This window comes from Heliangelus exortis, chromosome 17 (assembly GCF_036169615.1).
Source record: "Heliangelus exortis chromosome 17, bHelExo1.hap1, whole genome shotgun sequence".
NCBI lineage: Eukaryota > Metazoa > Chordata > Aves > Apodiformes > Trochilidae > Heliangelus > Heliangelus exortis.
In genome coordinates, this window is record NC_092438.1 from 15,533,998 (window position 1) to 15,546,630 (window position 12,633).

The following is a 12,633-nucleotide window of genomic DNA, read 5'->3' on the forward strand; positions in this document are numbered from 1 at the left end:
TTCGTGATTCAGAGCAGGGCTCATCCTGGAGCCATGCTCATCCCTCAGCTATTTCCATCCCGAGCATTTCTCCTGCCCTTAACCAGACTCTGTTACCCCAAGGTCCCTCGAGGCCTCATCTTCTCTTTGTCCCTGGCCATGGCGAGTGGAGTTCACCCTACAGAGTCCTTGCTGGGGACCCATGGCTAAAGGGGGCTGGGGGATGTGCCACAGGGTGGGGACACCATGTCCCCTCTGCAGGGCACAGGGAATGAATTGCTGGGCACCTCTGTCTGCCCACCCCAGGGGTGATGGGGGAGCAGGCAGGGATGCAGGCAGGGTGTTTGCAGGGATGCTGCTGCTGTGCTGGTCCTTGGGAGCTGGGATCAGCATCCCACAGGTGTCTGGCACTGGGGAGCTCTTCTCCAGCCCACGGGGTGCAGGCAGGTCCCCCCACCACAGACAGACTCCCACGGGCACCCAGAGCCCCCCGGGTATGGCGCCGAGGCCCTGGCACCAACCCAGGCACCCACTCACCAGAAACAGACTGCAAGGAGCAACAAAAAATGTTAAAATTTAATGCCTTGGATAATGGGCTGAGCAGAGATGAGCAGAAACCCTGAGAAAAAGCCTTGCTGATCCATGGTGATGCCTGTCTGATGGGACCCTGCTCCCAGCTTTTTCAAACCCCGTCAGCCACTTCCCACTGAGGTGTGGGACCCAAAAATCCATCTGGCTCCTGGTAGATGCCCCATGGTGGGTGATGGATCCCTCAGGACCTTGCCCATGGAATCCCAGCTCTGCTGTCCTCCTCCCCACCACCTGCACCTCTGCTGGTCCCCTCCCAAAGTGGTGGGTGTGCTGCATCACATGGGTGGGTTTGTTGTTTGAAATCTCAGAAGATGGCAAGGAGAGGCTCCAAACTCTGTGCAGGTTTTAAAAAAGCCCTTTCACCCCTGCCTGTGACAGTAGTGGGGTCTGCTATGGGAGAGACTGAGCTGCCTGGGCTGCCTGCTGCCCCTCACCCACGCTGCTCCTCTGGGCCTGGGGCTGTAGGAAGGGGTGATGCGGACACTGGGATGAATTTCCAGTTCTCCCTTCCAGATACACGTGAAAGAGCAGAGCTGCAAGGCCCATCTGAAGCAGGGTCTTGCCCCCTTGCTTATTTGGGCACCTCCTGTCATGCCTCAGACCCTTGCTCCATGGGCTACTTTTGTCCCAGCCTAAAGCAGCTGCCCTCCCATGGGAACTGGGAAGCCATTCCCAGGGACACAACTGATGTGGCCCAAAGGACATCACCTGTGGACCCAAACGGAGGAATCCCCACGGGGCATGGAGCTGAGCAGGAATGGATGCAGGGGGACCTGGCTGGGAGGTGTGGGGGCCACAAAAGTCTTGCTCAGCAAAGCCCCCCTGGGCAGGATGGACACCCCAGCTGGGCTGCCCTGCACAGGGATGAGGGATGGTGTGGGATGGGAGCACCATGTTACTGGGATGGTGTGGGATGAGAGCACCATGTTACTGGGATGGTGTGGGATGAGAGCACCATGTTACTGGGATGGTGTGGGATGGGAGCACCATGTTACTGGGATGGTGTGGGATGGGAGCACCACGTTACTGGGATGGTGTGGGATGGGAGCACCATGTTACTGGGATGGTGTGGGATGAGAGCACCCTGTCACAGGTACCCACGCCTGGCACAGAGCAGTGGCAGGTGGAAGGGGAAGGACAAGCATGGTGGGGAGGAGGTCTCAGGAGCACCCTTTCCCTGCAGTGTTTTTTTAAAATAAATTTCACCTATGTGTACTTTTTGCAGGCATTTCTACTTGGGTCTTTTAATTCCTGCTGGATTATTTGTAGCTTGATAAAGAAGCAAACCTATTGCCAAACCACTCGTGAGACCTTTACTGTCCTGGTGAGTTGTGGTTTAACCCTTTCTGGCCCATTCCTTCCTGTGAGGTGGCAGGGCAGGAGGATGCTCATTTCCACCCTGGGGATGAGTTGCAGCTCAGTTTGTGGTGGGAGCAATGAAAGGAGAAGGGAGCAGCCACCCAGCTGGGACCCAGTGAAGCATCAGCAGCTGCTGGGTTGGGCTCAGGCTCACCCTGCAGGCAAACCCCAAACTCTGCAGAATAAAGCAGAGAAATGAGGTGAGGGTTTCAGTGTGTACTCAGATGGGTGGAGCTGTGCAGGAAGCTTTGATGGGAGGGTTTCACATCACCTTGCAGCACCTTTCTGTGCCTGTTTACAGTGGAAATGGGGGCAGCTGTGGAGCTCCCAACCAGGGCCAGGTGAGACCCTTTATTTCCACAGCAGTGGGAGGCACCAGGATGTCTTCCTGAAGCAGGGATGAAGGCTTGGTGCTCACCATCAGCCCCAAATCCTGCCCTAGAAGCCCCTGCATCCCCTGGGGTTTTGCAGAGGAGGTAGGAAGAAAGCAGAGAAGCTCCATGAGAGAAGCCAGCAGAGCTTTATCTTCTTTTGGTGCCCACCACCTGTATTAATTTAATGGGTTTGGGGCTTTGGTTGGTCCCTTGCCCTGTTCCCGTGGCATCCCAGCTCCCTCCCATCTCAGCTGGGGCTGTGTCTGATGTGGAGACACCCCCAAAAAAACCAAATACCCCAAAAAAAGCAGCAGAGCTGAGAGGTGAGTGTGGACCAGCAGCTCCCTGTCCAGCAGCTGGAATGCTCAGACAGGCAATGTGCAGCCCCTCCGGAATAACAAATGAGGATAATGAGATTATCCCGGTGCTGGTCACCATGGCAACCTGCCCGCTGCTGAGCTGGCACCTCCGGGCCTGGCGGGCACCGCGCTGCGCGGCTCCGGGAGGCTTGGGGGGCACGGGAGGGGCACGGGAGGTGCTGAACGGGAACTGGGAGGATTGTTGAGGCCTTGGAAAGGGTCTGGAGGTGTTGGGAGAGGTTGGCAGGTGTTGGGAAGGTTTTTGAAGGGTTTTTTTTTTAAATGTTGGAGAGGCTCTGGAGATGCTGGTGAGAACGTTGGAGTGTTTTGGGGGGAAATTGGAGTTTTTGGAGCTGCTGCAATCTGTTTTGGAGATGTTGGAGGGGTTCTGGAGGTATTCAGAGAGGTTTTGGAGGCGTTGGAGAGGTTTTGGAGATGTTGGGGTGAACTGTGGGTGGTTTCGGAGGGGTTCTGGAGGTGTTGGAGGGGTTTAGGAGGTGCTGGAGGGCTCCTGGAGGTGCTGGAGGGGTCCTGGAGGTGCTGGAGGGGTTTCTGAGGTGTGGGAGGGGTCCTGGAGGTGTTGGAGGGACAGGTTTTGCAGGCAGGGCTCTGCCTGGGGGCAGCTCCTGGTGCAATTCATCAGCCCCTGGCAGTGAGCAGATGAACCTCCCAGCAGTCATCTCCTTCCCAGTGAGGTTTTATCAGCCCGGGGGCCCAGGAAGGGCCTTTCCAGCCATGGGGCAGGGTGAGCAGGACTGGGGGGGCCATGGGGTCAGCGCTCTGCTGAGAGCAGGGGGAATAAATGAGCTGTGGAGAGGCCCCAGAGCTGCTCAGCCAGAACCCTCTTGTTGAGCCTCAGGGTTGGTTAGACCCCATGCAGGGTTTATTTTCCCCCTCTCTGGCTGTGTTTAATCCCCTCACGTAACTGGAAGCGTTTGCGTTATCCCATATGGACATTGTCCCCTCCAAAGCCTCAGCCGTCTCCCCAAGCTGTCAGTGCCTCAGGGGACGTGGGGACCCGCACAAAGCTCTGGGATCTGTGAGAGCTTCGTTGGGCTCCGGTTGGTCACAGCTCACGGGTTTTCCAGGCAGGACTTTATGGCTGGGTTCCCCCTGGGGTTTTGTGGGGTTTTTTTGGTGGTGGGTTTTTTTGTTTTTGTTTTTAAAGAAATTCACCTGCTCTCTGGGGGCGTGGCAAGAAACGGCCCCGCCCCTGACTCCGCCCCCTCACAGACCCCGCCCCCAAACCGCTTCCTGCCGGGCGGGAAGCTCTGACTGCACATGCGCAGTGCTTTGGGGGCGGGGCGAGGCGCAGCTCCCGTCCCGCCCCTTCCCTCGCGCCCCCTCCCACTGCCGGGCACCGCGCCCTTCTCCAACATGGCGGCAACCGGCGTCCTGCGCCCATCTGCGCATGCGCCCCACGCCCCGCCTCGGCTCTGATTGGCTGCGGCCTCCCGGGCCCCGCTTCCGGCGGGAGGGCGGGGCGGGGCGGGGCCGCTGCCCGGTGCGCGGCGGGATGCGCCTGGCGTAGGCAGCGCCCGCACCGACACCGCCGCGATCGCCTCCCGCTCCCCGCACCGCCTCTCTCCTACCTCCGGCCGCTCCACGCCGCGCCCTCCCGGCCCCCGCGGGCCCGTGCCCTCCGGCCGCCCGTCCCAGCGCCCCGGGGCTCCCCGTCCCCGCTGACCGGGGGAGGCCCGGGGGCTGGGAGGAGGCGGCGGCTCTCCGGTCGGGGAAGCCGCCCGCCGCCCCGAGGCTCTGCGGCCGGTGCATGGGCGGGGAGGCCTCTCCGCTGGCCGCCGCCGGCCGTGAGATGAGCGGAGCGCGGGGCCCAGCCTAGAGCCGCCCCGGGAGCCGCCGCCCGCCATGGTGAGTGAGGAGGGGAAGGGGGGCGGGGGGGATCCCGCTGCGCCTCGGCGGGGCCTGAGGCCTGGCCCGGGCCCGGCAGCCCTCGGGCCTGCCCCCGGCACGGGCAGCGGGAGGTGCGGGGCCTGCTGCGGGGAGCGTTCCGTCCCGGGGGGGGGTGTTCGGGGCGGCCTTCGGCCCCGGAGCCGCCTTGGGAGCAGCCGGGATAAAACCTTGGGAGCAGAAATCGCTCCTGGGAGCCTTTGTGTCGGGTGATGGGAGTCGCGGGTTCCCTCCGGTGCCCGCCGTGCAGCTGCCCCGTTCGCTTTCAGCTTGGCCCGGGCCGAGCTGCAGACGTGGCCCGGTTCCCCCTCTGCTGCGGATGTTTGCTGCTGTTCAGACACCTTCCCGCAGCAGCAGCCGGGGCTCTGTGCAATCCAGAGATTTGTGCTTTGATTTGCACGATCTTTTTTTTTTTTTCCCTTGATAAGAAGGGAGATAAAAGATCTTCGGTCCGTGGGGTGCAGGCAGCCAAGGTTGCAGAGCTGGAAATCTGTCTTCAGAGGGTCAGGATGTTGCTCACTGTGGCCCATACCAAGTGCTGGCAGTGCTGTGCTCAGTAACAACTGATCTTTCCCATGTTCTTCCTGCAGGGAAACCTTCTTTTCCCCAGTTATTGGGTTGACAAAGGGGACCTCTAAACACGTGCTTCTCAGCTTACAAAGCCAGTACTCAGCTTGTAGCTGAATCGAGCATTGGATGTTCAAGGTAAAAAAAGACAAGGTGTAACTCATCAGGCCAAATGTGCATCCATTTGGAGGCAAAGAGAGAACCCAGAAGTCCCTCTGCAGTTCTGAGAGCACACCCTGAGCCACCTCTGTAACCTCTCCACACTGTGATCCATGTGATCAGTAAGCAGAGAGATGTGTTTGGCAGCCCTGGATCTGCTCTTGGAACTCTGCCTCCTCTCCTGTCTCAGCCAGAGTCCCACTGGGCAAAGGCAGCAGTTACTGATCCAGTTTCCAACCAGTTTCTAACTTCAGCTGTTTTAGAGAACCTTGACTCAGGCCTTGTGTCCTTTTTCTGTGGGCAGCTGGGATCTTGGTTTGCAGTTGGTAATTTCTTCACCCAAGAGCTGAAATAATCTCACGTGCACATTGTTTGCTCTGCTCCTGCTTTATTGAAACCTTGCTCTCTGTAGCCCTCCTAAGTTGAATTTTGTTAATCCCCTTGAGAGGCCTTGCAGCTCCATGCAGTGTCTGGTGGGGTGGGACATGATAAATACCAGTAGCAGCCTGTTACTGGTGGGTGTGTGTAGGTGAGGGATGTACCTGCTCAGCACAGCCTCCTGACTTGTCTGCCACGTGCCCTGGCTCTTCCTGAAGTTAGCTTTAGGCAGAGCTAGAACAGAAGGTGATGTTCTGGAGGTGGATTCTCTTGGGTGACTGTCTCTGGCTCACCAGGATTAACAAATACTGGGGTTAAAGTAATAATACCTGGAGAATTTGGTAGTTGTATCCAACAAACCAGCCCTGCATGTGGAGAGGTTACAGAGGTGGTTCAGGGTGTGCTCTCAGAACTGCAGGAGGACTTCTGGGTTCTCTCTTTGCCTCCAAATGGATGCACATTTGGCCTGATGAGTTACACCTTGGTGTCTTTTTTATCTTGAACATCCAGTGTTTGGTTCAGCTACAAGCTGAGTGCTGGTTTTGTGAGCTGAGAAGCAGTTGTCAGGCTGTGCTGCAGAACTGACTGTTGTGACTCCTCATGTGACTGCTGAGCAAGAGTTCCCTCGTGTTCCCATTTCCTTGGAGCTCACAGATGGGCATGTTCTGCTGCTAGCCTGCCCTTCTCCCCAGAAACAGCTGGGAAAGTGAGGAGGAGATGCTGTAAGGGATACTGTGATGAGTGAAACATAATTAAACTCTGCTGTCAGAAATCCAGGCTTGGGGGAGCAGATTCTGTCAGGTGGAGTTGAGCTGGGTCAGTGTGGAAGGGAGGGAAGAACCTGAGTGTGTTGTACAACAGGTGCCTGTTGTGAGATGCTACTCATGGCTCAGGAACCTTCCACACTCTGGAAAAGCTGTTGAGTTGCAGAGGAAGCTTGAGCCATCCCTTAGGTTGCTGAGGTGTTTGTGAAGAGCTGTGTCAAGCCTTCTGCTCCTGGGACCACGTGTGGTGGTTGTTACACACCTCTGGCAGGTCAGGCTGTGAGTGCAGGTTCTCTGTCTGCCAGAGGGTGGTTGTACAGCACCCAGGCAGTGCCTTTCTGTGAAAAATTGTGTCAGTGCTGGGCTGGTGTCTTGGTGTCTTTGTAGAGAAAAGGGTATGGCAGAACACAGGCTTCTCAGGCAGGTTCTTGTGCGTTCAAGTTGACCTCTGAACAGAGGTGACTATCTCTGACTTAGGGACTTGAGTGGCACTCTTCAAGCTTTTCTTTAACAGAGCAGAAGTAATTAATATGGTTCCCCAGCCAACTTGTAGGATCTTTCCAGATGATTTTTGTGAACAGTTTCAAAATAAATGTTTGTGGAAATAAACCTTGAATGCGTTTGTGTTTTGCATCCAAATACACTCTGCATTTGTGTCACCACTTATCCTCTTGCCTTTTTCCTGCTCCCATGAGCAAGGATGAGCCATGTCTGAAGCTGTCAGGGCCCAATTATGATTTCCTGGGTGAACCAATCACCTGGGAAGTGGATTGGTAACTCCCATGTGAGGTTGGAAGTCAGGTGATTACCTCCTAGCACACACATTCTTCAATTATCTGGGATTTGTATCCTACCAGCAACCAGAAGAACAACTTAGGAAAAGGGACTTCTCCAGGAAATGCTATTGTTAGGCTGCAGATTTAAAGTCAGCCCTTCAGGCAGAGAACAGCAAACAGGCTCCTCAAAAGGGTTGGTTTTAGTTACAAAAGCAGTCACACTTCTTTCAGGGTGTCACCAGGCCCCATAAATGTGTAGCTAAGTGGGAAGCAGACAATGGAAGCAGCAGCAGAGCCACAGAAGCTTTGTGGCCCTGTTCTGCATCAGGCAAATATAACTTGCAAAAATGGAAGTAGGCAGTGGGTGTGTGTTGTTTGAATCTTTCTAAGTTTCCCACAGCAGCATCTTAGCTTTTATTTTATAGCCCCTCTAGCACTTGCCCATTTGTTTTAGCAGTAAGTGCTGTCTTTTTGTTTGTTTGTTTGCTTTTTTAATGCTCAAAGCTTCCTTTGGAGACCTGGTGGTGGTTGAAGCCCTCAGTTTGCTGAGGAGTGAGCAGAGCAGGCCTGGTGTTGCTGGTGAGCAGTAGTTGTTCTGACACTCAGGGTTGCCAGGGAGCTTGCTGCTGGGTTCCTGGGATCCCTGCTGCTCAGTGTGGCTCTCATGGAGCTGAGCTGGTGGGGCTGGGGCTGGGTCAGCCTCGGGGCTGTGAGCTGTGTGCTGGGTTTGGGGTCACTCCTGGTGTCTGCTCCCAGCAGCTTGTGCAGAAGCTCTCTGGCTGTCCCACGGTGCAGGAGGTGCCTGAATCCTGCTTGGGCTCTGAGGTGGAGAACAGGTCCTGCTGGCTGTGCTGTGCACTGGGAGCTCCTGGTGGTGCCTGGGGAGGAGGTGGCCTCTGCTTGGCTGAGGTTTTGAGACCAAGAGGGAGCTGGGTCAGCTCATCCCCTGCTCCAGCTGCAGCATCAGCACCAGAGCACCGTGGCCTGCTTGTTGTACAGCCCCTCCAAGTACATGGCTTAAAAAGAGTTGTAAACCCTGTTTAAAAACCATTCTGACTGAGCAGAGAAACAAGAGAACAGGAACTTCAGGGTTCCAGCCTTTCATTTTTGGCCTTCAAGTCCTGTCACTTCCTTTGCCTCTTTATTGTCCCCCTTTTATTAAAACGTGAATCAGGAGCTGAGATTTCATGTGTTCCACACAGCTCCTGGTTCTGCAGCAAAGCAGAGGGTGGGATGGGGTGGGGTGGTGCCCAGCAGGGTGGGCAGCTCTGTCTGCAGTGTCACCCTTGGTGGTGGCATCAGCCTGCAGTGAAGCAAGGACCTGTCTGTCCCTTTTGGCAGAGGGAGAGCAACAAGGAATCAGAACTGAGTTTGGAGCAGGAAAGCTGGGCTCAAGTGTGGCTTTTAAGGATGGCTCTGCCATAATGAAAGCTTTTTCTCTGGAAAAAAAAAATTTAAATAGCTAATTTAGTGAAGTAGTTAATACCTTTCAGGATCCATAGTTGTGGTACCCAGGCCATATTTCAAAGCCCTGGGTAGCTAGTTGTAGGCTGCAGTGTCTCCAGATGGGTTAAAATGTATTAAGGCAGAATTGTTGAGCCTCAAGGTCTACTAAACTAGCTTGAAAAGCCTCTTTTTGCTAGATGATAGTCATAGTAGAGAAGTGGTGGTGGTTGTTATTATTTTTTGCAGGAAAGCATTAAAATCTGGCAGGTACTGCTAAGCTCAAGCAGTGGGGTTTGCTGCTGGAAAGAGATCCCTCAGTGTGCAGATCCCTCAGGAATTTGTGTTCTGTTTGGTTATTGAAATGCACATTATTAGGTGTTCCCATTTCCAGCAGGGAGAAGGAGCTGCTGTTATTGTATCTCTTAACAGATGTTGATGTATGCAAAACTAAAAAAAAAATAAAAATGGTAGCTTTTATGTGCATAGACTGATACCTTGCTGGGAGAATAATGTCCTAAAATCTTTCCAAATCATCATCCTTTATCAGTCAGCAGATATTTCACATTAGAGCTGTATTTGTATTTGGGTCACTGCTGCATCCCAGGTGTTCACGTGGCAATCTTCTAATTTTGGGAGGGGAAAAACATGTTTGCCAGCTTTGTTTTGTCAAAATAAAAGGCTCAGAATACCCTTTATAGAGGTAAAGTGTGTAGCTTTTTTCTCCTACTGCTGACACTGAAGCAGCAGGTTACCCTTGGGGCTCCTTCCTGTGGTCAGGAGCAGGGTGGGTGCTCCAGGGAGACCCCCTCTCCTCGGGAAGGAGTGATGGATGCAGCTTCTCCAAGGCCAGGAGCACCTGGTATTTAGGGAAGATGTTCCTGCAGTGAAGCAGCTTTTATCCAGCCATACCCCCTACACACACACGTAGGTGTCTCTTAATGCTTTCTTTGCCTTCTCTCTTCTTTTCTGTTTACAGTCAAGATTAGAAGCTTTCACTTAAGTTCAGACTCTTCTAGCAACATCACAACTGCCTTTTTTCTTTTTTTTCCTCCCATCTTCCCCAATCCTTCTCAAATGAAATCATGCCTAGAACTGTACTTATTTTACCATTGCCCAGCCCTTTGTATTCAGGCTCCAAATTATATTTTAATCTGTTTCAGCACCTCCAAGCTTGTGTCTGTGTGTATTTTTAGTGGTTTGACTTAATATTTTATTACAGCTTTAATTGCAGCATTAATTTCTTCCTGAGAGGGCTTGTTATGGTTTCTTTTGTCCCTTTTTTTTTGAGAAAGGAGCACACTTATCTGTTTTGGATACTGGCTTGTTAGGATGCCAAAGCCATCCATTAGATATAGGGGTGCAGCCTTCTGGAATGGTTGGTTTTTTTCCTTATGAGATATTATTTTGTCTGGAAGAAAAAATAATCTGTATTCTGCTTGGGTGATGCCTGCTCCAGTGGGCAGAAACCAGAACTGATTTCTTCCCTATTGCAGTAAGTCCATTTCTTTGGGATTGAGGATGGTTTCTTCCACTGAAGTTTGTCTTGGTGGTTGTTTTTGGAGTAGCAGCTGGTGTTGGAGAAGAGTGTGTTCAGAGTCAAGGTCTGGAAGTGATAGAGTGAAGAGAGCTGCTCTGCAGTGGTCAGGTTTGTGTCACTCACCCCCCCATACCATTGAGCAGTTCCTGTGCTTGTGGAGAGAAGACTGAATTATCTAGAATTCCTTGGCTTTCTTTTTTGCAAACATAGAGGAAAAAGAAAGAGGAAGATGTGATCCGTAGCCTGGAATCTCTGTCCTGCAAGCGTGAGGCTCAGCAGCCAGGCTGTGTCTGCTCCCATCTGTGTCTGAGGGATAAACCACTGCTCCCACTGCATCCCAGGAGGAGCAGATTGTGAGCAGGGATGGGTGAGGGAGGAAGAGGCTGCTTTGCAGGACCTTGCAAGGAAGTTTCAGTTGTTTTTCCTTGTTTCCTGCTGGCTCTTGTCAAAAGGAGCCGGGTTCTGGTGACCAAAATCTCGTTGTCTGCCAGCCCAGCCAAGCTCCCCAGGTCCCACAGGTGATGGTCCTGTGCCCACCCCTTGTAGACCCCCAGTCCTGGAGCAGGTAGCCCTGTGTTGGTCCCTCAGAGCCCCCAGTCCTGGGACATGACCCTGCACATTTCCCCAGGGGCTGCCCCTGTGGGTCTCCCAAGCTGCAGGAGATGCCCAGGTGAGAAGTGCCTGCAGGGCTCCTGCACCTGAGGGCTGTCAGCAGCTTCCTCTTCAAGTGAGACAGATGTTCTTCTTGCATGTGCTGTCCTCTGGAAACACTGAAAATGAAAAAGAAAAGTACTGCAGAGTTATCCCCATACTAAGTTTAATCCACAATAGTTTCGTTATAACCTCTTAAATGCCCAGCACTTGTTTTAATGCCAGAAATTAAAGTTGCAATTACACAATCTTTTTGTTTTAGTTTTTTTCACTCTTTGGCAGGGGTAAGGGTCTTATAAAATACTGTTTGGGTTTTCTCTTTCCTGCAGTATACTCAGACCTCCTTGGAAATCAGGTCTGGCTGGTGTAGTATATTGGGTAAGGTATAATCCTTCCCCCAGATGTACCTTAAACCTTGCCCTGGTGTCACATTGCAAGGTCTGGTGTTGGCAGAGTTTTTCCCCATGGTAATGGTCTTAATCCTGCCAGGCAGAAGTGGATGTCTCAAACTACCTGGAAAATGAGCAGCTGGGATGTGTCTGCAGTTCAGAATCTCCAAGGAGGTTTGCTTTTCAGGAGCTGCATCTGAATACAACTGCCACTTTAAGAAACATGCTGAATAATTGTTTTCTTCTCATATTTGCTTTCTTTTTTGCGTGTCCTAGGGCTTTCCATTTCCAGCTCTGCATATGTGCACACTTCCAGAGACTCCTAAAGTTAAGGTTGCAAGTATCTGCAATTCAAACTGTCCCTGTGTCACTGTGAGTTGACTGTGGCTTGAGATAAATAAGGACTTATTTTCAGCTTTGCAGACAGTACAGTATTTGAAAAGTGTTTTTAAAAACCTGTTAATGCATCTTGGATGCCTTCGTGCTGATCTGCAAGCACACCAGATTTACAACTCCCATCACTTAAGCATCTTTTTTTTTCTTCTTTTTGGTCTAAGGAGCTGCCACATTTCAACACGTGGTGAGGAGCAAGCCTTATTATTAAGTGTCAAATATCCCACTGTAAGGGCAAGAAAGGCCACCTTTGTAGGAAGGCTTGGTTAAAACTTGAAGATGTGTGCTTTTAAAAACGTTTTTAAAAGGTCATACTTTGTACCTTTGCTTTACATGCTGCTGTTCATGTATTGATTGTTCTGGACCATTTGAGTTAGAAGATGTAAGCATTTTTATTTTTGTAAAGAGTTTTTATAAGGAGGTTTTTATTCCCTCCATAAATACTCTTTCCCCCCACTCCAGCATTCTTGTGTCCTTGGTGGGGTTTTTTTACATCTTTTTTAAAACTTGGGTTTCTTCACCTAAACTGGCAGGGGAAGTGTCACCTTGGGGTGTCTCACGCTGGGTGCCTTTGTTTGGGCCAGCCCTGTGGCCTAGATTTACTTTTGCAGAAAAAAGGGAAGTGATTTGCACCCTGTAATCCTGATCCTGGAGCTCCTGTGTGAGCATCACCTTACAAAAAAGGAGAAGGATCTTCTTCCAAAGGGTCACAGGCTTGGTTGGAGTGTGGGCACATCTCAGGGAACCCAACAAAGGGAGGGGTGAGGTGAGAGGATGGACCCAGACACTGAGATTGCAAAACTGTTCCCTTTAGAGATGAGTGTCTAGACTTCACTGGAAGAATTTAGGTTGCTTCTGTACTCTGAGAGAGAACCTGAGTCACCTTGCACTGTTTTAGCATGCAGAAAGTGCCTTGTGCCCAGCTGACCACCTGGGCAGATGATGTGGTGTCCATCTGAGGAGCATGCTCTGGCTTCAGGGCTTGTTTTCTCAATTATCACCC

General features: G+C 52.4%; 1 protein-coding gene across 3 annotated transcripts in view; it reads left to right on the forward strand.

Annotated features, from left to right (window-relative positions):
• Positions 1–4,135: 4,135 nt before the first annotated feature.
• The window catches only part of XPO6 (exportin 6), a 46,767-nt gene continuing 38,269 nt past the window's right edge, over positions 4,136–12,633 (forward strand). For all 3 annotated transcript variants that reach the window (XM_071761082.1, XM_071761083.1, XM_071761084.1), the window contains exon 1: positions 4,136–4,531. In XM_071761082.1, coding sequence (XP_071617183.1) covers positions 4,529–4,531 — 3 coding nt within the window. In that variant the 5' untranslated portion in view covers positions 4,136–4,528. The remainder of the gene's footprint in view (positions 4,532–12,633) is intronic.